Consider the following 25,437-nt stretch of genomic DNA (forward strand, 5'->3'; position numbering starts at 1 on the left):
ACACACACTGGGCTTCACATTCTATTTCGCATGCAGCGTTTGTAACATTCCCTAAAAACCGAACCTTATTAGCTCCGGAGACTTTAGACAGCTCAATTCTAGGATGGAGTCGGATTGCAGGACTGTATGTGGTTGCTGATTGTCTGGTTTCACTCTGTCTGGTTTCACTCTTAAATCAGAACCACATGGCGTGGCTGCACAGCACATGGACAGAGAAGAATATACTTTGTTTGATTGACAAATGGCACACTAGGAACTACATTTGAGCTAGGTTGCTACAGCAGGAAAATAATCCTGCAGCAACAGGAAATGTACATTATTTTGTGGATTAGAATGTACATTATTTTGTGGATTAGATTAGAATTAATTTCTGTAGGGGTTGATACATATTCCGGGAAAATCAAGTCTGGAATTTGAAAGTGAAAATGTTTAAACTTCAAATACGCTACACGTTTGACATTTTCTGCATTGCAGGAAAGTTATCTTGCAACAGGGTGATCAAATTAAGACCGTACATCTGTATTCCCAATATAGTGCACTACTCTTGAGCAGAGCCCTATGGACTCCAGTGAAAAGTAGCTCACTACATAAGGAATGAAGAAGCATTTGGGATGCAGCCTTAGTTTCTAGAGCTCGCAAGGCTTTACCGCAGTCAGATCCTATTCAACACTCTACTCTAACGCGTCTCCAAATGGACCCAAATCCCCTTAAATTACGTTCACTTCAAATGCAGAATAAAGAGAGTTCTTTAAATTCCCACGCTCCCACGCTTCTACAATACAAAACGCAGTACAGCAATAAATAAATATCCAAAAGTTCTTCCAAAACAACTACTACTATACTTTAGTATAAGCATAATGTTGCACTTCTACACATAAAGCTATATGTAACATCGAGAGAATACAGAAACTCACTCGAATAGAGTAATTCCTACTGTAGATGTCAGCGACTACAGCTCCAATGTTGTGTTAAGGAGTCCTCTGACTGAAGGCACTACTTCTACTGCCACAGGGCTCTTAAGGAAGACCAGATGTCTCTGGGGACACGACTGCGGGTGTGTGTGTGTGTGGGAGGCTACGGGGTGAAGTTTCCCCTGGGTTCAGATCTAGGCTCAGCTTACCTTCGCCCAATTCTAGCCTTAACCATTAGTGGGGAAAATGCCTAACTTTCCTAAGATCAGTGTTCAGGGGCAACTTTCACCTTAGTCCATATGGGACGGCCACCAGAGGAATGCTGGGTAATGTGCCCTCTTTTCTCCAGCACTTCATCGCCCCATAACTCTTGCTGCTAGCGTAACGCTTTCTCTTGCGGTGTCCGCAAATGTCTGCATTTCAACCTAAGCAAGAGGCCTCTTTTGGCACAGAACAGCATGCAAAATGACTTCTATTAATTGTCACATTGGTCAAAGTGGTGTGGTGCCCGAATGTAAACAACACATTTAGAGGCACTCAAAATATATAAAATGACAAATAGTCAACCTAAAGTCACTTCAAACTAAGATGTGTCCGTTGCTTACATTTTCAAATAACGTTTTAAGAAGAAAAATCCTGAGAGGCTCGGAGGCTGACTACATGTTGTGATTATGAGAGTTGTACTGTAGCACTCTCTCGGTTTAGGTCGGCAAAGTTAAATGACTGGCTCTTAGAAGAACCACCGTGGCATTACTAGAGATATGCTACAGCCTATTAATGCAACCATTTCCACCCAACCGAAGGCGTTTGTCATACTGATGCAAATTAAGTGCCCTCTGCCTTGATAGCTAACACCATTTCTAATCCTGTCAATACCCATACGAAAAAAGAAATACATTTCAATATATTTAACGTCACGTAACATGATTTTCTAAAATGCATGTAATGCCTGACAATATTCCAGAGATGCATAGCTATGACATCTACAGGGGGGTCGAAGTGAACATTATTCTTTTTTTAAAACATTTTATTTTACAGGACATTTTGAGGCTGTAATCAAACCCAGAAATGCTGAAGCTCCAGATACTGAACAAGTCTAAAGAAGGTCAGTTTTATTGCTTCTTTAATCATGTTTTCAGCTGTGCTAACATAACTGCAAAAGGGTTTTCTATAATGATCAATTAGCCTTTTAAAATGATGAACTTGGATTAGCTAACGCAACGTGCCATTGGAACACAGGAGTGAGTACGCCCATGTAGATATTTCATAAAAAATAAAAATAAATATGCCGTTTCCAGCTACAATAGTCATTTACAACATTAACAATGTCTACACTGTATTTCTGATCAATTTGATGTTATTTTAATAGACAATTTTTTTTTGCTGCTCTTTCAAAAACAAGGGAATTTCTAAGTGACTCCAAACTTTTGAATGGTAGTGTACACTGAACAAAAATAGAAAACGCAACAATTTCAAACTGACTTACAGTTCATATAAGGAAATAAGGAAATCAGTCAATTGAAATAAATACATATAAATACACATAGGCCCTAATCTATGGATTTCACATGACTGGACAGGGGTGCAACCACGGGTGGGCTTAGGAGGGCTTATTTTTCACCACAAAAGGGCGTTAAAAAACAGATAGAAATACTCCTTGAGAATCACGTTTTGTTGAAAAAAATGGATGGTTTAGGAAAGAATCTGGCTTTTTAATGCTGGTAACCCGTTGTATAAAAGCGATAATATACTTGAGTCCATGTGTTTTGACATTTTTATCATGGCTGTGATGGTCTACGCCCCTCGGTTTCGCCACTCGTGCTTTTATATGCCCAATGATTGCTCAACAATTCAAGTGCAGTGGTAGACAGGGTTCAGCGTGTCACACTTTATTCATTGTTAGAACCTTCATAGGGCGAATCATTCAATCTCAGAGCGGTTTCCTAAAACCATCGTTATTAACGTTGCACTTGAAAATGTGCGTAATCTATCGCCTGCCTCGGACCGCTTGTAGAACAGCTAAGTGTGTCGCTAGATGCTTTTTTGCCCACTTTATACACAGAACATAGAATCACACGGTTTATCCGTCTCTGTGACCACCAATAACTTCCGAACAACGTTGAATACAAATACAATGTTGCCAACGTCTTTGAAATTGATACAAAAAAAAGCGACGTATAGGCCTATTTCAATTATATTTAAATATATTTCATGTTCAATCGAGTTGTATTTTGTTGTATTAGGCTGCTGTCTGTAATTTGTCTCTAAATATTTCATGATGTCTAGTCTATCCAGTCTTTATCACTACCGGCCGTGATTGGGAGTCCCATCAATATGCCCAGCATCGTCCGGGTTTGGCCAGTGTAGGCCGTCATTGTAAATAAGAATTTGTTCTTAACTGACTTGCCTACTTAAATAAAAAATATAAATAACTTGTGCTCAAAGATGTGCCAAATCTGTGATTTTGTGCATTTTTATTGGGTAAGCATTAGAACAGCTATTCCCAAACCCGGGGATACGCGCAATGCCATCGGGGGTATGCCAAAGAAAACTGCGATTCACATTTTTTTTTAAAGACTAATAACTTTTGTTCACATTTTCAAACAGTCCATTTATATTTTCCAACGGGACTATACATTTGGGGAGAGTTTTTTTCCCCCTTGCCTGAGTAGCCTCGTTTCACTGGCAAAAATGTTATTAAACCATCTAGTGTTCAGCAAAATAACAACACAATGTCAAATACAGGTAGCCTAGTCAAATAGTTAACATCCAATCACATTAACCGTTACTCTCTCGCGGGAATTCCAGTATGTAGCCAAACGCAGGTTCTGCTCATTCCGTTTTCTCGAAAATGTATTTAAAAAAGTAAGGCCCGTGTACATAGAGACACATACCAGCTCTACTGATAGTACTGCTACTACCAGCAGTACTACACCTGCACCTGTCAACGAGACAAGCTGTTCTGCTTCCACGAGCACACCCAATGTTAGCATCAGTAATTCTACATGTGTTGTTAGCCCAGCTAGCATGGACACTGACAGTTGTGAATCTGATGCAGCAGAAGATCTACTGCCCCTTACCCGGGAAAGCACCGAACAACAGACAGGGACGTTGGACCATCAAAGAGACGCAAATATGATAACTACATTGATTTGGGGCTCACTTATATTGGGAGTAGTGCCTTTCCTCAGCCACCGTGTGTTATATGTGCAAAAGTACTATCTCACAACTCAATGAAACCTTCACTCTTGCGCAGACATTTAGAAACAAAACATTCCAATTTGAAAGATCAGCAACGGGAGTTCTTTGAGCGAGAATTAAGACGACTTTTGAGCAGTAAGACATGATTAAAAGCAATAGATACCATTAATAAGAAGGAGCTAGAAGCGTCTTATATGGTGAGCTACCGAGTGGCTAGGACAGGCAAGCCCCATACTATTGTGGAGGAATTAATTCTTCCTGCTGCCGCGGATATGGCTGGGACAATGCTGGGAGAGAAGGACAAAAATAACTATAGACAATGCCTTCATCAAACAACTCTGTTTCACGACGCAGCAGTGACGTGGCAGGAGATGTTTTGAAACAATTACTGCTTTGCATACAAGCCAGTGAATTATATGCGTTATAGCTGGACGAGTCAGACGTGGCAGGCCTGGCACAGCTCCATTACTTTTATGGGGGGGGGGGGGGTCAATAAAGGAAGACATCCTCTTCTGCAAACCAGGACAGCAGGGGAGGATATTTTTTAAAGTACTGGACAGCTTTGTGAGATCAAATGGACTTTGGTGGTGAAGATGTGTTGGTATCTGTACTGATGGAGCAAAAGCCATGACAGGGAGACATAGTGGAGTGGTAATGTGCTTGCAAGCAGTTGCTCCCGACGCCACTTGGGTACACTGCAGCATCCACCGAGAGGCTCTTGCTGCCAAGGGAATGCCTGACAGCTTGAAAGACGTTTTGGACACTACAGTGAAAATGGTTAACTTTGTTAAAGCGAGGCCCCTGAACTTTCATGTATTTTCTGCACTATGCAATGATATGAGCAGTGACCATGTAACGCTTTTACAACATACAGAAGTGTGCTGGTTATCAAGGGGCAAATTATTGACACGTTTTTTGAATTGAGAGACAAGCTTAAAGTTCTTTACTGACCATAATTTTCACTTGTCTGACCGCTTGCATGATTCCGAGTTTCTCACACGACTGGCCTATCTGGGTAATGTTTTTTCTTGCCTGAATGATCTGAATCTAGGATTACAGGGACACTCCGCATTATATTCAATGTGCGGGACAAAATTGAGGCTATGATTAAGAAGTTGGAGCGCTTCTGGAAAAGTTTTTTTTTAATCGTCAAAGTGCACATCGGAATTCGGTAAGAAGGACGCACGCTGTTGCATCCTCGGGTTGCATGTTGCGTTGAGATGCATAACCATCATCTAAATGGGAATTCTGTCATTCTGAGCACCGTGGGTGGTTAAGCACCCTATACATGTGGGTCCATTACATTTCTCAAATGTCTGGTAAATTAAAATGCTGCCGGTCAAATGTTCAGAAACCCTTGTAAGTGTGTGTGTGTGTGTGTGTGTGTGTGTTTTTAAAGAGAGACAGGCTGGGTTAAGCAAGCTTTGTGTGTGTGTGTGTGTGTGTGTGTGTGTGTGTGTGTGTGTGTGTAGCAGTCCTTGGTGTAGTTTTGGTTAATAGCATCAAAATAGCATCAAACACAGTGTGGCCATGTTGTGGTCCCCTACCCAGCGAGCGGTCCCTGGTCTGGTTGGTGGAGCGCACTACGGGCAGGCTGGCGCGGGAGCGGCTGCCTCTGGTGAAGGTGGTGGGGGCATCAGCCTCTGACATGGTGTCCAGAGACTCCAGGGAGGCCAGGGAGAGGTGCTCAGCCTGGTCCCCTACACTGGAGCTGCTAAGGCCGTGTTGAGGGCTTCTGCTCTAGAAGGGAGAAGAGGAGAAAGAGGTTCAACAAGGGGGGGGGGGGATCACGATACACAGGAAAAGGGTTGTAAAAATTCCGTTAACTTTCCCCAAATGTCCCCCGCAAAATATATTCTGGGAAGGTTACTGGAATTTTGCAACCCTACATAGGAAGCTTACACAAACTGAAACACAATTTCCCTAAGCTATGTGCCAGTGTCCCATGCAGGAATCAAACCCACCACAACTCTGTGTTGCAAGCACCATTCTTTAACCAGCAAAGCCATCTGAACCAAACACTCGTGTTAATTAAGTGTTTAAGACAAAAGACAAGCTTTTTAACTACGACGTCAACACAGTGAAAAGCCCAGTGCCATTGTGTGACATTCTAGTCATGCACTCCAGTCTATTTGGGTGTCAATTGTTTGCATCAGTGCAGATTGCAGACCGACACTGTCTGTTATAGGTTATGTCACACAAGCACACACACCATGATTTTCCATGTCGCAGTTGGTAAAAATGTTAGAGGGGGCAGTCATTTGGTTGTGCTGGGTATCCCCCTCAGCCCATTGACTAATGTGGAGCAGGCAGTGATTTTGGCAGTATACAGTATACAGATAAGGTGAGGTGAGGCAAACATGACACACCCCACTATATTTCACACAAGCACACACACTATGATTTTCCATGTCGCTGTTGCAAAAAAAACGAAACGGTCCCGAGGCCTTATCACGTAGTAATAATAATGCGTTTCTTTTAAGACAAGCTTCACACAACTTGAGAAGTGAGGAGTTAACGCACACAAACACACCCATGCTTTTCTCGCTTGTGGTGCAGGTAGTTACAGCCTCAAAAACGCCCCCCCCCCGCCCCGGTTCTGAGGACACACCCAGGTGCACACACAATGACAATTTTGACATAAATAGCTTCTCCTTTTCCGTTTATTGAGAAGTCATTGAAAATAGATGCCCGTTTTTTTTTCAATCATTGAATTGGAATTTCAGTTTACTTCCTGAATTGACTGCCTTTAATTCAAATTGATCCCAACTCTGACAGACAGGTTAGCTGGGATGCAGACAGTCACACGCCCAGGCATGATGCAGATAAGATAAAAATCAGACTAACTGTGTGGGGAAATTGGATTTTCAGCAAGTACCTCTGAATGTCAAGCTCAGAATGGAGAGAAGACAACATGCCCTGTAAGGACTGATGGAAAAGAGAGAGAGAGAGAGAGAGAGAGAGAGAGAGAGAGAGAGAGAGAGAGAGAGAGAGAGAGAGAGAGAGAGAGGAGAGAGAGAGAGAGAGGAGAGAGAGAGGGAGGAGAGAGGAGAGAGAGAGAGAGAGAGAGAGAGAGAGAGAGAGAGAGAGAGAGAGACGAGAGAGAGCAGAGCGAGAGAGGAGAGGAGAGAGAGAGAGGGAGAGAGAGAGATGAGAGAGGAGAGAGAGAGAGAGAGAGAGAGAGAGAGAGAGAGAGAGAGAATACGTGGGGAAAGGGAGAGGTGACAGATGGTCATCAAACATGTCAAGAAACAAGGCAGCAATTTGAACAGAACTGTGTGAGATATTTATTTTAATAGATTATACTGTATCTCCTTTCCAATAGATCCAACATAAACTATAGTCTACTAATCCTTTGCTATAAATAGCTGTATGATTGTTTTTATAGTCATCACCCTCCACACCATCGCCCCCATTATTATTCAGACTAGCTCTGTGCTGAGTCACCTCGTATGACATCGTTGAGTGGATGAGACATGTCACCTTCAGCGTACTCACCACAGGAGTGACCTGTCACCTGACATTGCAGCAGCATCCTCTGGGTATATCTGGGGGCTGCATCCCAAATGGCAGCCTATTCCCATACGTCCCTGGTCAAAAGTAGTGCACTATATAGGGAATAGGCGGCCATATGGGACGCAAGCCTGATGACCCGAGCACTACAACTGTATTGTGTAGTGAGTGGAAAGGTAAGGTCTTTTGTATGTATGGCCCATGATGAGACAGTCACATGGAGGGCCAAGTTCAGTTGATTTGTCACCCGAAACCAAGGAGCATGCTCGGAAATTTGAACACGAATTGGAATTATTTATGAGTGAAAAGTAATTATTTATGAGTGAAAAGTAATTATTCATGAGTGTAACCAATTATGTTGAGGTAGATACAGTACCAGGCTACTCTGAAAACCTGGCTGTGTTAAATACATATTGTCACGTGGTAGAATACATACTGAGCAAGTTGGAGAGAGGCTCGAGACAAACGAGGTTCTTCAGTGTGATTGTATTTATGTGGACAAAATGTCAAATAGACCTACCACCTCCCTGCGGATGGTGGTAATAAAGTTCACACATCAACACCAAACTGATGAGGTGTCTATCGGATGAGCTTAGCAAGTGATCCTCCTCCTCTCTCTTTCACACATGCGCATACGCACGCACACATACAGGCACACACACACCCTCCCTCCCTCTCTCCCTCTCTCTGGCAGGCACTCCATTTGGCACCCCTCTATCACAGAAAGGCCACTTCCTATCCCAGCTGCAACCACTTCCTGTCATGGCCTAGACGTGAAAAGCACGGTTTAACCTCTGATTACAACCACCAACCTGCTGTTAGACCCATCGACCACACGTTGAGCCGGTCACGGCTGGGGAGGAGACCTAAATTCCACATATCACCCTGTGTGGTTTAGTTAGCTATGATAGTCAATGGTAACCATAGAGCACCTACTATTTCAGCACCGAGTAGGCTATCATATCATTCTATGTAGGTCACTTACAGCAGAGGTGATGAGTGTTAACATGTGGCACTGAGAAGTGAACACGTTTGATACAGTAAAAGTGATACACTATAGAAAAAACAGCTTGAAGGACATCAGTACACAAGATGACAATGATTATGACCGTTGGGACCAAATTGATCAAACGCATTCAGTCTGAATGTTACTACTTTATCAAGGTAATTGGATATCGTTCCTAAACGTTATACTATTTTCTATTCCACGAGAGCATGTTCTGTTTTCAAAGTCTTTAGAGTATAATAAAAGATCCAGCGTGACTTTTAGTTGCAGTTTCGACATTGTTCATGTTTAATTTCCAAACTGGTTTCTTTCCAGAGGTGGTGTCCATTGCAGAAAGGGGGGGGGGTACCTAGTCAACTGTACAACTAAATGCATTCAATTGAAATGTGTCTTCCGCATTTAACCCAACCCCTCTGAATCAGAGAGGTACGGGGGGCTGCCATTATCGACATCCACGGCGCCCGGGGAACAGTGGGTTAACTGCCTTGCTCAGGGGCAGAACGCCCGATTTGTACCTTGTCAGCTCGGGGATTCAATCCAACGCTCTAACCACTAGGCTACCTGCCGCCCCATTGGGTGTTTGATGTCTGTTTTGTTATACTCATTGAATACGTCCCTTAAAATTCCTTTATTATTCTCCGTCAAATGTATGAACGGTTTAGCTGCTATATGAGTTTTTATTTAGCAAAAGTTATATTTTGTAGAGTAGCATTTTATTTTGTGTGCATAACAGTGTTGCTTCCGTCCCTCTCCTCGCTCCGACCTGGACTTGAACCAGGGACCCTCTGAACACATCAACAACTGCCTCCCACGAAGGATTGTTACCCATCACTCCACAAAAGCTGCAGCCTTTGAAAGGGAAACAGCTTCTTCAAGATCTCATAAGCGAGTGATTGAAGCGCTACTTGCGCGCACCGCTAACTAGCTAGCCATTTCACACTGGTTACGTGTGTGTGTGTGTCTCTGTCTTTCGAGCCTTGAAAGATTTTCAAGTGTCAAATCAGGTTACTTTTGCATACAATTTAGGTACATTTCCTGGATTCACAAACGAGCAGATACTCCACAAAAACGGATGGATGAAAAGTCAAGAAATAAGAAAAATTCCATAACATTGTTGTCCAACAATGTATTCACCTGAAATGTGTCTTCGGCATTTAACCCAACCACTCTGAATCAGAGAGGCAGGGGGCTGCCATGATCCACATCCACATCTGCAGCGCACAGTGGGTTACCTGCCTTGCTCAGGGGCAGAACAACAGATGTTTACCTCGTCAGCTCGGGGATTCGATCCAGCAACCTTCCAGTTGCTGGCCCCAACGCTCTAAACACTAGGATACCTGCCGCCCCATTGTCTAAACATCGTTATGGTTGTGGCGTCTTGGTTTCAGACAGATGATCAGAGGTATAGTACAGTGCTGAGACGTGGTGATTAAACTGAATTATGATATTTAAAAAATAATCACTGCTTCTATCAAAAGATAGTGGCAGACATAGAACACTTTGTGGAAAATATAGCCATGGCTGCCAGGGGGGTGGGCTGATTTCTGTAAAACAGAAGCGACTTCACAAGTAATGTTTTCAAGTCTTTGTTTAAGAGCGCTTCATGCTTCAGGTTGTGCGGCACAGAAATAGACAAACTTAATCGATCTAATGTCAAGGAATTGTTCTCAAATCCTCATTTTAAGAGTTGAATAAGAAGCGAAGACTATTTACTCCGTCTAGGTCTTTCTCTCTTTCTCTCGCCAAGACCTAGATGAACTTTCTTTCATCTAGGTCTTTCTCTCTTTCTCTCGCCAAACTTGGCAGACATTAAGGAGTGTGGACTTCTGCCAGGAAGCAAAAGCTCATCATGGTTTAGCCCCCGCACTGGTGATGTCAGCAAGCCTTTTCACTTAAGATGCTAATTGTGTTGGCTCCCTGAGGAGAGGAGAGAGAGAGAGAGAGAGAGAGAGAGAGAGAGAGAGAGAGAGAGAGAGAGAGAGAGAGGACCCCCATGTAATTAACTGGCCAGATCTGTATGAGTATCACACATCTGGAGTCCCTTAACCATGTACACTGTCTGTGTACTATACTTCTACATGCTGCCCTGTACATCATGGGAAGACAGCAAGACACACCGTCGAACCACCCTCTCTAACCCTAACTGTACATCTGTGTGTTAGCAGAGTGGCTCCTCAGATTGGACAGGGTTATCCGTATGTCTACGTGGCCCAGCAACAAAAGTGCCACAACCCAAGTGTTAATGACATTATACACTAGTATCCCCTTGTCATCCATTCCCATTCATTATGGCTGTGTCCCCCTCCCTAACCCCTCTCATACCACATTCCACCTCTAATCCCCCACCCTCCAAATCGTCACATGACCTTCAGACAGACTGCCTGCCTGGGGCTGGACAGACCGGGCTAATTGGTTCGTTAAAAGGGATCGACTTTACAGTATCAACAATCAAAGCCAATCACGCGTTCCGTGGAGAAGGGCTATAATCTGTGGACTCGAGGCGGTTTGCACTGTGGTTGCACATTACGGCATATCAAATTCATATTTATCCTCTGTCAGCGATAAATATATTTTCATCAGGTAATAACTGTAGTCAAAACAGACATATCAGACGTACACTGTAACAGACACATTACGGTATATCAGACACATTACGGTATATCGAATTCCTATGCCCTGTCATCAATAAATGTATTATTATGTGATTGCTGTAATATAAAAGAACCATGTATGTAAAATGTAAGTGTCTGCAGCAGCAAAGCTGTAAAATATATTAAAAAAATAGAAAGTGGATAGGTCAATGGAAAAAAAATATGAACAAAAGTGAATAATTGTAGCAGGAGTTGCAGTCAAAGCAGATACAGCACACACTGACACATTCAGAGGTAGGAGTAGCTACCTCATTTAGCCTACTGTTGTACAGTCATAAGATCCAAAGAGTCTGGAAAAAGAGAGAGTGGCAACGTTCAAACGGGGGTTAGCTGTGAGACCCCTCTAGCCAGAGATGGACTACGTCCCAAAGGGCATCCTTTTCCCCATGCAGTGCACTACTTTTGGGCAAAAGGGAATAGGGTGCCATTTGGGACGCACAAATAAACCATATGACAACAGGTCCATTGACCTTCCCAGAACCTACGTTCAATCGATTTCAGCAACTTTGAAATGTGCCCAACTGATTTGGCCCAGCCATTCGATTACATTCACTTAGGCAGACCTCAATCAGACTCGCACACAGACCTCTGCGTGCCCTGCACTGAGAGAGCCTGTACAAAACATATTAGCCTGAGCACACAAACAGAGGGTTCACCGACAACAAACTCAGACTCAAACTCAGACTTTCACTGAAGGTTGACGTGCTGAAAGTCCACATATTACAATGCGCCATGTGGCAATCAATACAGTGTCGCTCAGTTGCTTGTTCATCCGACCAACTTACTACAAACACTGAATCAATATGCTCTCAATTTCAACCTGTACATAAAGAGGCATACATGCCCAATCATCATAGTCACAATCCTGATCATAAGCAGAATTAAATAGATTCAATATTTCCCTCCAGGTTTGAAGACATTTAATAGAATAGAAGATGTTTACAGTGAATTACCAGCACGGCGATTATCTCCCTCCTGCAGAGCTTCCCATATCTTAGTCTAGTGGAAACTCCCCTGGTCTGCTGAACACACACATCCTGCTGTTATTCCAGCCCCACTGTTCTGTTCTGTTCTCCCCCAGACTGGATAGAAGGATGACGGTGACTTCCAGTCCAGCCTGCCCAGGAAACACTCACATCAAAGTTCTAATCACCACCACAGTGTCAGGGGAGAGCAGTCAAGGGATGTGTGTGTGTGTGTGGGTGTGTGTGTAGAACCAAGGCAACCAACCATGTGGACACACAAAACACACACTAATCCAAATCAACACACTTAAGTCGTGCATTGAAAAAAATGATATCTTTGTGCACCGAGACAAGATTTATCTGGGAGCAGTAAATCGATTTACAAGTTTGACAGTGTGTTATAGATCAAAAATGAATAGCTCTGAAATGTCCCCAATCCCCTTTGGTATTTACAGCCTCCCATCTCATGAGGGCAGAAAGATGACACCGGTTCCCAGAACAGATAAGACCTCAGCCTGCTAGGCTAAACCTCAATGGTAATACTGGTAAAACGTAATCAGTGTCTCTGAGAAACAGACTAGCCATAGGGCAGTTCGGGAAAATGCCCGATGGACCAGTCCATCTTTGGCCAAGAGCGACAGTCTAAATATATTTTTATTTGTTGCACAGAATAATCATTATTTGGACCACTCAAACAGTCTCTCCTTTCACCATAGTTGTACCACGAAATTGCTATTATGTCTCTTAATAGCAAGTAAAGTTGTATTCCCTTAAGGAAAAAAACAACAATTTCACATGTGAAAAATCACACGTGAAACCATATGGTTTTGGAACACTTCACATGTTTCACATGTGAATATTTTTCATGAGATTTCACAGGCGATGCTCTACAAACAAAGATTAGTCCTTAAGATGTCATCAACTTACATATGTGAATACATTGTGTAGGTTTATTTATACAGTAATTATTATTCAACATGTCCTTACCTGGGATTTGAACTCACACCCTCTTGGTTCACAGCATTCCAAACTGTGGCAATAACTGACTTCACCTGTGTCCCTACACTTTTGACTTCAAAGTAAATCTTAAAAAATACACAAAAAAAAAAAAAATTGTTGTCATTGTATTCTATTGTATCTATTGTATTCATCATGGTGATTCAGGAGTAACATTAAAACTGAACAATATGCCCCACCAACATTAAACTATACAGAAAACCCTCAAATTGCTGAAAATTAAATTAATGATGAGAGAACAGTCAGATTATTTGCTAACTTAAATAGCAGTGCAGATGGCACTATCTTGCTAAGTGCAGAGATGTATTACAGGTAATGAATCTGTAGGGGACTTCGGTATTCTACAGACTTTGTGGCCCAAGGTTGTGAGATCAAATCCCAGGTGGGGTCATCTTGAAAGGTCAGCACTAAGTGATCATGTCAAATGTAATCACATTTATTAAAGAAGTTTACAATATTTTGGCTGAACATTGTACCACTTAACTTAAAACCCCCACACCATTTCATTACTTTCTGTAAAAAAACAAAACAGGAAATGTGCAGTTTCACATGTGAAAACATAAGAGACATGTGAGGTCAGTTGTTCACATGTTACATTTAGAGTTCAGTTTTTCACATGTAAAATTGCACAAGTGAATGTTTTTCATACGTGAAAATGCAATTCCACATGTGAGAATTAGATTTTCACATGTGAACGTTTTTCACGTGAAAATGCTCCTGACATGTGAAAATCGAATTCTCACATGTGGAATTGCATTTTCACATATGAAAAACATTCACCTGTGCAATTATACATGTGAAAAACTTTCACGCTATCACATGTTGAAATTTTGCGTCGCCATGTCACATTTATTTCACACAAGGTCATGTTTTCACGTGTACTTTCATGTTATCACATGTTGCTTTTACACGAGATCACATGTGAAACACGTGTGAACATGTGAAATTGGTGTGCTTTTTCTGTAAGAGTTGTGTTGCACGGCATTTAAGTTACAGGTGATTACATCAGAAGATAAACGTTGGAAATAATATGAGGCTGTTAGTCATGGAATACCTTGCACGCTTGCAGGGTCATTTTACTGGTTCTGTTTTGTACTGGTGCCTGTAACTGTCATGCAATTTTGGGATTGAGCAAGCCAGAGTTTAACAGGTCTGGGCTACCCAGGTCTTAACAGATCATTTACCCATTACTGTACTTTCCACACACACACACACACACACACACACACACACAAAGTATTTGCTGACAGAGCTCTGGCATCACGTCCTGTCTAGACTTGTCCTTTAATGTCATAACATTAGTACTCCAAGTATGATTTATCCCTTCTGACGCTTCCGGCTTTCCCGTAATAACAGCTCTGCTGGGTTCCATCTTAAGGGGATCCACACCCGCACACACACGCACGCACGCACGCACGCACGCACGCACGCACGCACGCACGCACGCACGCACGCACGCACGCACGCACGCACACACGCACACACGCACACACGCACACACGCACACACGCACACACACACACACACACACACACACACACACACACACACACACACACACACACACACACACACAGAACACACTCTCTTCCAGAGTTTGTCCTGGCCCGTATAACCGCCAGGTCTAATTTGAGCCTCTCTGTGTGTATCTGATGATTGTGAAGATGAGAATATGGCTCAGAGCCTGTGGTAAGAAGTTCTCAGAGAATAAAAGAAATCCTTATCTGTCCACGAACCCACAGAGCTGCTTCTTCTCTCAGGTCACATACAAACACACACACACACGCACAGTATTTCTGTTACATGGATTTGAAATACGTATTTAAATACTTCTTTAAAATAATACGGACCCAGTGTGCTTTGTAATTGTTCATTTGTACATTTTGGTCATTTAGTAGACCCTCTTATCCAGAGTGACTTACAGTCAGGGAATTCAACTAAGGTATATAAACAACAACATATCAGCCATAGCAAGTACAATGTTTTTTTGTTTGTTACTAAGAATGTGGTTGTTGTGAAGGCGTGTAGTTAAATGTATTTTTTTATTTCGAAGAATAAAAAAAACAAATACAAAATAGTGTTTTGTATTATGTTTTGATCCATTGGTAACATTTTGTAATTGTAACAAGATAGTTTCCTTCCCCATCTCGGTCTGAATACGTTAAAGACAGCATAGCGAAGAAACGGGAGAAGGTAACAAGAAATGTGAGATACCACCTGTTACTTAAGTAATATCTTAAGTAAAGTCTTCTTAGCATCACATCTCCCACATGCTCTCATCATTAAGTTAACGTCTGAGAGTAAGTCACAATGGAGGCGGACGCAAATGGCACCCTACTCCCTATGTAGTGCACTACTTTTGACCAGGAACCCAAAGGTCAAAAGTAGTCCACCCATAAAGGGAATAGTGTGCCATTTGGGACAGAGGCGAGGTGTAGTTTCTTCAGAGTGAGGAATAGTCACAGGGCCCCGATCCCCATTATTAAAGTGTCTAGTGAACGCTTATTGGGGACCACTCACACCCCTTTGCTCTACCCACACCAAATGCTCCTCTATCTCCCAAAAGAGAGGGAGGGGTGGGCGGGCAACACAGCGGCACGAACAAACACACACATTCGCACAAACACACTCTTAGTCACCCACTGAACTTTTCATTCGATTTGACATTACTTAAGCAAATGTTCATCTCTCTTTCATGTGCGTTTTTATCGCCTCTAATCCCAGCACGCACATACACACTCACACGTACATCAACACACAAGGTTCAGACAATCTTATCAGACCTGGATTTGTTTGATTGACCCATGCAAATAGGGAACATATTGCGCCTTTCAACTCTACAGTTGCCCGTCATCATCATGCCTTCCTATCACGCTCCTCCATCTGTTCCGGTCGTCTTTGACCTTTACGTGGATGCTCCTCACGCACCATTGACCCCAGCATTGTTTTTTTCTTTGACCTCCTGGATGTGCTTATATCAGTTATATCAGATACTACGCCGCACTCCACTCACAACTCCAGCACACACACACGCGCTGATATTACAGTACACTAAACTCATGACTTAAGCTCTTTCTCACACACACACACAACCTGCTGGAGAGAGAACCTGTAATCGACAGACAGATCTTCTCGATTGACAACTGATACTGGTGTTCAGCCATTATCCAAAACATGAGTCATTCATGCATAATAAAAAAAAAAAATGTTAACCTTTATTTAACTAGGCAAGTCAGTTAAGAACAAATTCATATTTTCAATGACGGCCTACCCCTGAACTGCCTGTTCAGCGGCAGGACGACAGATTTGTACCTTGTCAGCTCGGGGATTTGAACTTGCAACCTTTCGGTTACTAGTCCAACGCTCTAACCACAAGGCTACCCTGCCGCCCCAATATGAGATTGGGAATGAAATATGACACAACGTAAACAAACACAACGTAAACAAATAACAGTGTTGGCCAATAGGATTATGTTAAAAAAGACCCAGCTGCTGGGTCAAACAATGACTTTCAGGCCACTGTGTTAGGATAGAACTAGGCCTCAAAATAAGGCCTCATGAGATATGTATTTGTCATAGTTTTTTATACCTTTCATGAAAGAAAAAACAAAATCTTCAAAAACCAGATGTTTTAGGCTTAGTTATAACTGTCATTTCGACAGTTAGCTGCAAAAGTGATATATTTTGCTATTTTTAAATCTAGCTCTTTTGCCACTAGCTGTTCAACTCTACCACTGAGATGTAGAGGCACCTTAAGAGGGTGTCTACCAGTGGAGGCTCATCAGAAGAGAAAGGGGAGGACCATCCTCCTCAGTGAATTTCAGAAAAATTATGAAACATTACAAAAAGTTATCCTTTTTAGATAAAACTATTTTATATATATTCATGTCAAGAAAGAATTGATTAAAACACACTGTTTTGCAATGAAGGTAGGTCTACAGTAGCCTCACTAGCACTCTGTAGGGTAGCACCATGGTGTAGCCTAGTTTCCGTCCTCCTCTGGGTACATTGACTTCAATACAAAACCTAGGAGGCTCGTGGTTCTCACCTCCTTCCATTGACTTACACATTATTATTAAAACTTCCAGAGGACGTCCTCCAACCGATCAGAGCTCTTGCAGCATGAACTGACATGTTGTCCACCCAATCAAAGTATCAGAGAATGAATCTAGTACTGAAAGAGTAACCTACAGCTAGCTACCACTGCAGAACATAAAATGTGGTGAGTAGTTGACTCAAAACGGAGAGAGAAAGACAATAGTTGAACAGATTTGAACAAATTAATTTCTTCAAAAATGAAGGTGAATCAAGAGAAAGAGAGCTATATTTTGTATTTTTTACACCTTCACTTTCTTAGCTAGCGAATGCAGTTAGCTAGTTTAGCCTACACAAAACACCTGGGCTGCATTCCAAATAGAGTTTAATTAGGGTAGATTTCAAGTTTTCATAACAAATGGGTAATCTGCATTTTTGGATGCCGATTATGGCTGATTACACTGCATTCCACGAGGAAACTACGTTGCAGGCTGACTACCTGTTATGCGAGTGCAGCGAGGAGCCAAGGTAAGTCGCTAGCTAGCATTAAACTTATCTTATAAAAAACAATCAATCTTCACATAATCACTAGTTAACTACACATGGTTGATGATATTACTAGGTTAACTAGCTTGTCCTGCTTTGCATATAATCAATGCGGTGCCTGTTAATTTATCATTGAATCACAGCCTACTTCGCCAAACGGGGGATGATTTAACAAAAGCGCATTCGCGAAAAAAGCACAATCGTTGCACAAATGTACCTAACCAAAAACATCAATGCCTTTCTTAAAATCAATACACAGAAGTACATTTTTTTAAACCTGCATATTTAGTTAAAAGAAACTCATGTTAGCAGGGAATATTAACTAGGGAAATTGTGTCACTTCTCTTGCGTTCATTGCACACAGTCAGGGTATATGCAACAGTTTGGGCCACCTGGCTAGTTGCGAACTAATTTGCCTGATTTTTACATAATTATGACATAACATTGAAGGTTGTGCAATGTAACAGCAATATCTAGACTTAGGGTTCCGTATTTCACTGAAAGAATAAACGTTTTGTTTTCGAAATTATAGTTTCCAGATTTGACCATATTAATGACCAACGGCTCGTATTTCTGTGTTTATTATATTATAATTAAGTCTATGATTTGATAGAGCAGTCTGACTGAGCGGTGGTAGGCGGCAGCAGGCTCATAAGTATTCATTCAAACTTTACTGTATTTGTCAGCAGCTCTTAGCAATACTTGCTTCACAGCGCTGTTTATGACTTCAAGCCTATCAACTCCTGAGATTAGGCTGGCAATACTAAAGTGCCTATTAGAACATCCAATAGACAAAGGTATAGGAAATACAAATGGTATAGAGAGAAATAGTCGACACGTCATAATTCCTATAATAACTACAACCTAAAACTTATTAATGGGAATATTGAAGAACTGGGAATATTGAACCACCAGCCTTTATATGTTCTTATGTACTGAGCAAGGAACTTAAACAGTATATTTTTTACATGGGACATATTGCACTTGTGTTTTCGCATTATTTAAACCAAATTGAGCAGGTTTTATTATTTATTTCAGACTAAATAGATTTTATTTATGTATTATATGAAGTTAAAATAAGTGTTCATTGTTCATTTAGTATTGTTGTAATTGTCATTATTACAAAAAAATTACTTAAATATAATAATACAAATAAAAATTAAGATATAAAAAATAATAATAATAATAAAAAATGGAAAATAAAAAATGTCTGCCGATGAATTATGGTATCGGCTTTTTTTGGTCCTCCAATAATTGGTATCGAAAAATCAGAAAATCGGTCGACCTCTAATCCCAAACAATTAAAAGACACACTCTCTCCCCTCAGCCTTCAAATTAAGTGGACACTTCTGATGACACTTGCGGTGCAAGGGAAGAATTAATACATTTTAAATGGACCGCTCTTGGCCAGAAATGTGTCACTCGTTCAACCCACGGTTGTGTTTTCAGTCATCATGGAACAGTTGTGTGTGCCTCATATGCGCTACAGTCAATTGTGATTGCATTTCATATCTTGCCTAGAAGACAACGCATCTGCAGACATCGAATGTTAGCCATCCTACTATATCAGGTAAATCGAAAATTACAAAGTATGTGTGATGTCAGGGAAAGTTGTGAGCAAGTTACTCTATCAAATCAGCACTTTATCAAATCAGGTCTTTATGGTAGAGTGGCCAGACGGAAGCCACTCCTCAGTAAAAGGCACGACAGCCTGATTGGAGTTTGCCAAAAGGCACCTAAAGGACTCGAACATCTCTGGAGAGACCTGAAAATATCTGTGCAGCAACGCTTCCCATCCAACCTGCCAGAGCTTGAGAGGATCTGCAGAGAAAAATGGGAGAAACTCCCCAAATACAGGTTTGCCAAGCTTGTAGCGTCATACCCGAGAAGACTCAAGGCTGTAATCGTGCCAAAGATGCTTCAACAAAGTACTGAGTAAAGGGTCTGAATACTTATTTTATTTTGATATTTCAGTTTTTTGTATTTAATAAATGTGCAAAAACATCTCAAATCCATTTTAGAATAAGGCTGTAACGTAACAAAATGTGGAAAAAGTCAAGGGGTCTGAATTCATGCCGAAGGCACTGTATATACACTTCCTAGTGTTAAAAAAAACTTTAAGGTGTTAATGCATAACACTAAATGTGTTAATTCCCTAACACTGACAAAGTATAACAGCGTCAGTACTAAGCAGTGTTAATTTAACACTGAAAAGTGTGGACCCATACACACTGGCCCAGTGTTAAATTGAACACTGTCAGTGTTGATTCAACACTTAATAATTTCTGTGTACTTTCAAATGCACACACAGTAAGACCTTATGCAGGAATTAGGAGAAGCACAGCCATCATGTCCCTCTGTAGCATTTAAGATGTAACAAATCATGTCACATCAAAACACTGTCTAATCGAATACAGTATATCACCAATGATATCATCCATAAAGCAGTTTAAAACTAACTTTCTCCAAACTTCCAGGTGTAGCCCCCTTTCTCAACGAGAAACGCTTGCTGAAGCGGGCACACGCGAGGGTCAAGGAGGGGTTGGATCAACGGGACCAGATGCTCGGAATTTGAGCTGGGAGTTTGTCAGTGCTGAAATCATCCTGCGAAGGCGTGCAGGGAGAGGGTGGAGGTGGTGATTGGTGAACACCCCCCTACTGCTCAATGTATGGATAGAGGTCAGGTACTGTAGTTGAGAGCTGGGAAACTCATCAGCTCTCACTGACAACACTGTTCCAAGTGTCACCCTATTCCCTATACCTGGTCAAAAAGTAGTGCACCTTATAGGTTATAGGGCAGATACTGTTGATTTGGTTGTTGACCCACTTATTTACATTGACACCCCCCTTTGTTTTTACACTGCTGCTACTCACTGATTATTATCTACGCATAGTCATTTTACCCCTACCTACTGTACATGTACAAATTACCTCGATTAACCTGTACCCCCGCACATTGACTCGGTACCTGTATATAGCCTCGTTAATATTTTATTGTGTTACTTTTATTTAAATGTTTAACTTTAGTTTATTTAGTAAATATTTTCTTAACTCTATTTCTTGAACTGCATTGTTGGTTAAGGGCTTGTAAGTAAGCGTTTCACAGTAAGGTCTACGCCTGTTGTATTCGGCGCATGTGACAATTAAAATTGGATTTGACTTGAAGATGAGCTGGGTTGAACCTTTGTAACGCTTGCCAACAAGAGCTGAGATGGAATATTACTACTGTAGCATAATATTATTATTATCACTACAGTAAATAGCATTCACATTTAGGTCAATTAAAATATCTCATTATAAACCATAACCTATCTCCCCACAGATGTATTGTTGAGTGACAATTTACATTTTTTATAACCTTTATTTAACCAGGTAGGCTAGTTGGTAAGTTCTCAGTTAAGTTCTCATTTACAACTTCAACCTGGCAAAGCAGTGCGACACAAACAACACCACAGAGTTACACATGGAATAAACAAGCGTACAGTCAATAACAATAACCACAGAGTTACACATGGAATAAACAAGCGTACAGTCAATAACAATAGAAAAAAAAGAAAGTCTATATACAGTGTGTGCAAATGGCGTGAGGAGGTAAGGCAATAAATAGGCCATAGTAGCAAAGTAATTACAATTTTGCAAATAAACACTGGAATGATAGATGTGCAGATGATGATGTGCAAGAAGAAATAATGGTGTGCAAAAGAGCAGAAAAGTAAATAAAAACAATATGGGGATGAGGTAGGTAGATTGGATGGGCTATTTACAGATGGGCTATGTACAGCTGCAGCAATAGGTTAGCTGCTCAGATAGCTGATGTTCAAAGTTAGTGATGGAAATATAAGTCTCCAGCTTCAGCGATTTGTAATTCGATTTGTAATTCGTTACGGTCATTGGCAGCAGAGAACTGGAAGGAAAGACGGCCAAAGGAGGTGTTGGCTTTGGGGATGACCAGTGAGAAATACCTTCTGGAGCGCGTGCTATGGGTGGGAGTTATCGTGACCAGTGAGCTGACATAAGGCGGAGCTTTACCTAGCAAAGACTTATAGATGACCTGGAGCCAGTGGGTCTGGCGACGAATATGTAGCGAGGGCCAGCCGATGAGAGCATACAGGTCGCAGTGGTGAAATTCTCGATTATTGTAGATTTATCGGTGGTGTTACCTAGCCTCAGTGCAGTGGGCAGCTGGGAGGAGGTGCTCTTATTCTCCATGGACTTTACAGTGTCCCAAAACTTTTGAGTTTACAGGATGCAGGATGCTTTGCTTTGCTATCCTGACTGACTGTGTGTATTCGTTCCTGACTTCCCTGAAAAGTTGCATATCGCGGGGACTATTCGATGCTAGTGCAGTCCGCCACAGGATGTTTTTGTGCTGGTCGAGGGCAGTCAGGTCTGGAGTGAACCAAGTGCTATATCTGTTCTTAGTTCTAAATTTTTTGTAAGGGGCATGCATATTTAAAATGGTGAGGAATTACTTTTAAAGAACAACCAGGCCTCCTCGACTGACGGGATGAGGTCAATATCCTTCCAGGATACCCGGGCCAGATCGATTAGAAAGGCCTGCTTGCAGAAGAGTTTTAGCGAGCGTTTGACAGTGATGAGGGGTGGTCGTTTGACCCATAGCGGATGCAGGCAATGAGGCAGTGAGATCCTGATTGAAAACAGAGGTGTATTTGGAGGGCAAGTTGGTCAGGATAATATCTATGAGGGTGCCCATGTTTATGGATTTAGGGTTGTACCTGGTGGGTTCCTTGATAATTTGTGTGAGATTGAGGGCATCTAGTTTAGATTGTAGGACTGCCTGGGTGTTAATCATATCCCAGTTTAGGTCACCTAACAGAACAAACTCTGAAGATAGATGGGGGGCAATCAATTCACATATGGTGTCCAGGGCACAGCTGGGAGCTGTAACAGGCGGCAACAGTGAGAGACTTATTTCTGGAGAGATGCATTTTTCAAATTAGAAGCTCGAACTGTTTGGGCATAGACCTGGAAAGTATGACAGAACTTTGCAGGCTATCTCTGCAGTAGATTGCAACTCCTCCCCCTTTGGCAGTTCTATCTTGACGGAAAATGTTGTAGTTGTGGATGGAAATCTCTGAATTTTTGGTAGCCTTCCTAAACCAGGATTCAGACACGGCAAGGACATCAGGGTTGGCGGGGTGTGTTAAAGCAGTGAGTAAAACAAATTTAGGGAGGAGGCTTCTGATGTTAACATGCATGAAACCAAGGCTTTTTCGGTTACAGAAGTCAACAAATGAGAGCGCCTGGGGACACGCAGGGCCTGGGTTAACTTCTCTAGGGTAGGTGAGACGCTAACGTCCCACCAGGCCAACATCCGGTGAAACTGCAGAGAGCTAACATTTTAAATACACCATTCGTTGTATTAAACATTCTTGTAAATACATGTATCTTACATCATTTAAAAGATGAACGTCTTATTAATCCAGCCGCTGTGTCAGATTTCAAAAAGGTTTACTGCAAAAGCAAACATGCGATTTTTTGAGGACGGCGCCCCACACACACAAGTATTACTAGCATTTTCCAACCAAGCATTAGCGTCACGAAAGTCACAAATAACAATAAAATAAATTGCGTACCATTGAAGATCTTCCTCTGGTGGCAATGCCAAGTGTCCTAACTACACAGTGAATGTTCGTTTTGTTTGATAAAATCAATTTTTATAGCCTAACACGAAACATTTGTAAACCGGTTGCGTCGTGATTTCGGTCTCATTCAACTTTGGACGAAGCGTTCGTGGTAATTACACACACTAAGCAAACGTTTATCCAGTCCTAGTTGGTTTCATTGCAATCCTCTGGTTGTTACTAACACAACCATACATGATGGCTCTTTTCCCGGGACGTATTGACCGAAAAAACCTGATTTGAAGACACCAATCAATTACCTCATTGCGCATCAATGGTAGGACCGGTCTATCGTTGATTGACTGTATTTTGGCCCAATGACCACTGATCATCTTGAAATATAGCTTGGAAGATAGCTAATGAGCTGAGGTAAACGGCAATATGTAATGGTTATACGTTTGAAGACCAGCCTTTGTCGTAAACTCTTGCGTAAAAGAGGTTCATTCGCCATTGCAAATCCTACTTGACGAAGCCACGAGTGTTACGCATAGCAGTACATATTCAATAGCATTTTCAACAAGTTTATATATTTAAATTATGGCGAATAAATCAGGAAAAGCTAAAACAAAGTCTAGGTATACATATTTAACCCAAATTATAGAGGAAATTGATAGAGACAGCCCCCCATCTCACAGCTAGCCTTCAGGGAGCTGCTCATCCAGGAGCTTGCTAGCTACAGCAAGTCCACTGCAGCACCTTCTGCTCCAACCAGTGGTGTTCACCTGCCCAGATTCATCTCTGCAAGCATGAATGTGCCTCAGGGCAAAAAGGGCACAGTAGGGAGACGTCATTGTGCCCTTTGTCACAGGAAATGCCTCATCACCTGCACCACCTGCTCAGTAAGCCTCTGCTTTACAGAAGAAAGAGCCTGCTATGGGCCATGGCACCAGCAGCACAATATTGTGTAGAGGACTGAGGGTCTTCACAATATTGTAAATAGAAAATGTGTAAATAGTTACCCTTGTTATTTGTTTGTTTATTATTATTATTATTATTATATATTTTTTTCCATATATATATATATATATATATATATATATATTCTTTTTTTGTGGGGGGGTGTGTTAGAATAGCATTTATGTATTTTGTATATAGTTCTTTCCTTCAAAATGTATCACTGTACCAATTCGGCCACTTGGGTACATTTGTGTGGGACACCTAGGTGACTTCATGCTCAATGTCATGTAGCTCGCTCATTTTTGAAGTTATCTGTCTAAAACTTTGCTCAGCTATTGTTATCATCTTATGTTCTTCATTCAAATCATCCACAGCATCCTATCTGTATGTTTGTCTGTTCTTGGTCATTTGAAAGATGATGCAGCAACAATAAAAAACAGAAAACTTATGTTTATTTCCTTGTATTTTCTTCTACCAGATCTATCGTGTTATATTCTCCTACATTCAATTCACATTTCCACAAAATTCAGAGTGTTTCCTTTCAAATGATACCAAGAATATGCATATCCTTGCTTCTGGGCCTGAGCTACAGGCAGTTAGATTAGGGTATGTCTTTATGTCTTTAGGTGGAAATTGAGAAGAAGGGGGGGGGGGGGAGGGGTACCCCAATGAAGTTAACCTCCACATCACCCGAGGAATAGAGGAGGAGTAGGATGAGGGTATGGCTAAAGGCTATCAAAACTGGTCGTCTAGTGCATTGGGGACAGAGAATAAAAGGAGCAGATTTCTAGGCAAAAGAGATGTCAATGAAATGGGAGACTTAAAAAAAAAACATCTTTAACATTAAACACATACATTCCAGTGGGTACAATTAGGCTATTCGGCAGGCTAGGCGCAACCTGCAAAACCTTCCCCAGAGTAATATTTTTCTGCGTTTTTACTTCCGGTCATGTTCCTGCAGCATTTCTCTATGTGGAATGTGTAAGAGGGCAATCGATATTCACAGCCAGAAATTAACAAATGGATTTGGATATGAAAAAATTACATTGT

General features: G+C 41.6%; 1 protein-coding gene across 14 annotated transcripts in view; it reads right to left on the bottom strand.

Moving 5' to 3' along the window:
* The window catches only part of LOC129822781 (sickle tail protein-like), a 259,380-nt gene that overhangs the window by 45,011 nt on the left and 188,932 nt on the right, over positions 1-25,437 (bottom strand). For 12 of the 14 annotated variants that reach the window (XM_055881197.1, XM_055881195.1, XM_055881191.1 and 9 more), the window contains one exon: positions 5,660-5,852. In XM_055881197.1, coding sequence (XP_055737172.1) covers positions 5,660-5,852 — 193 coding nt within the window. Of the gene's footprint in view, positions 1-5,659; positions 5,853-6,990; positions 7,027-12,235; positions 12,320-25,437 lie in introns of those variants that run through there. The other 2 variants (XM_055881196.1, XM_055881194.1) reach the window with 2 other exon arrangements.

This window comes from Salvelinus fontinalis, chromosome 25 (genome assembly GCF_029448725.1).
Source record: "Salvelinus fontinalis isolate EN_2023a chromosome 25, ASM2944872v1, whole genome shotgun sequence".
Lineage (NCBI taxonomy): Eukaryota > Metazoa > Chordata > Actinopteri > Salmoniformes > Salmonidae > Salvelinus > Salvelinus fontinalis.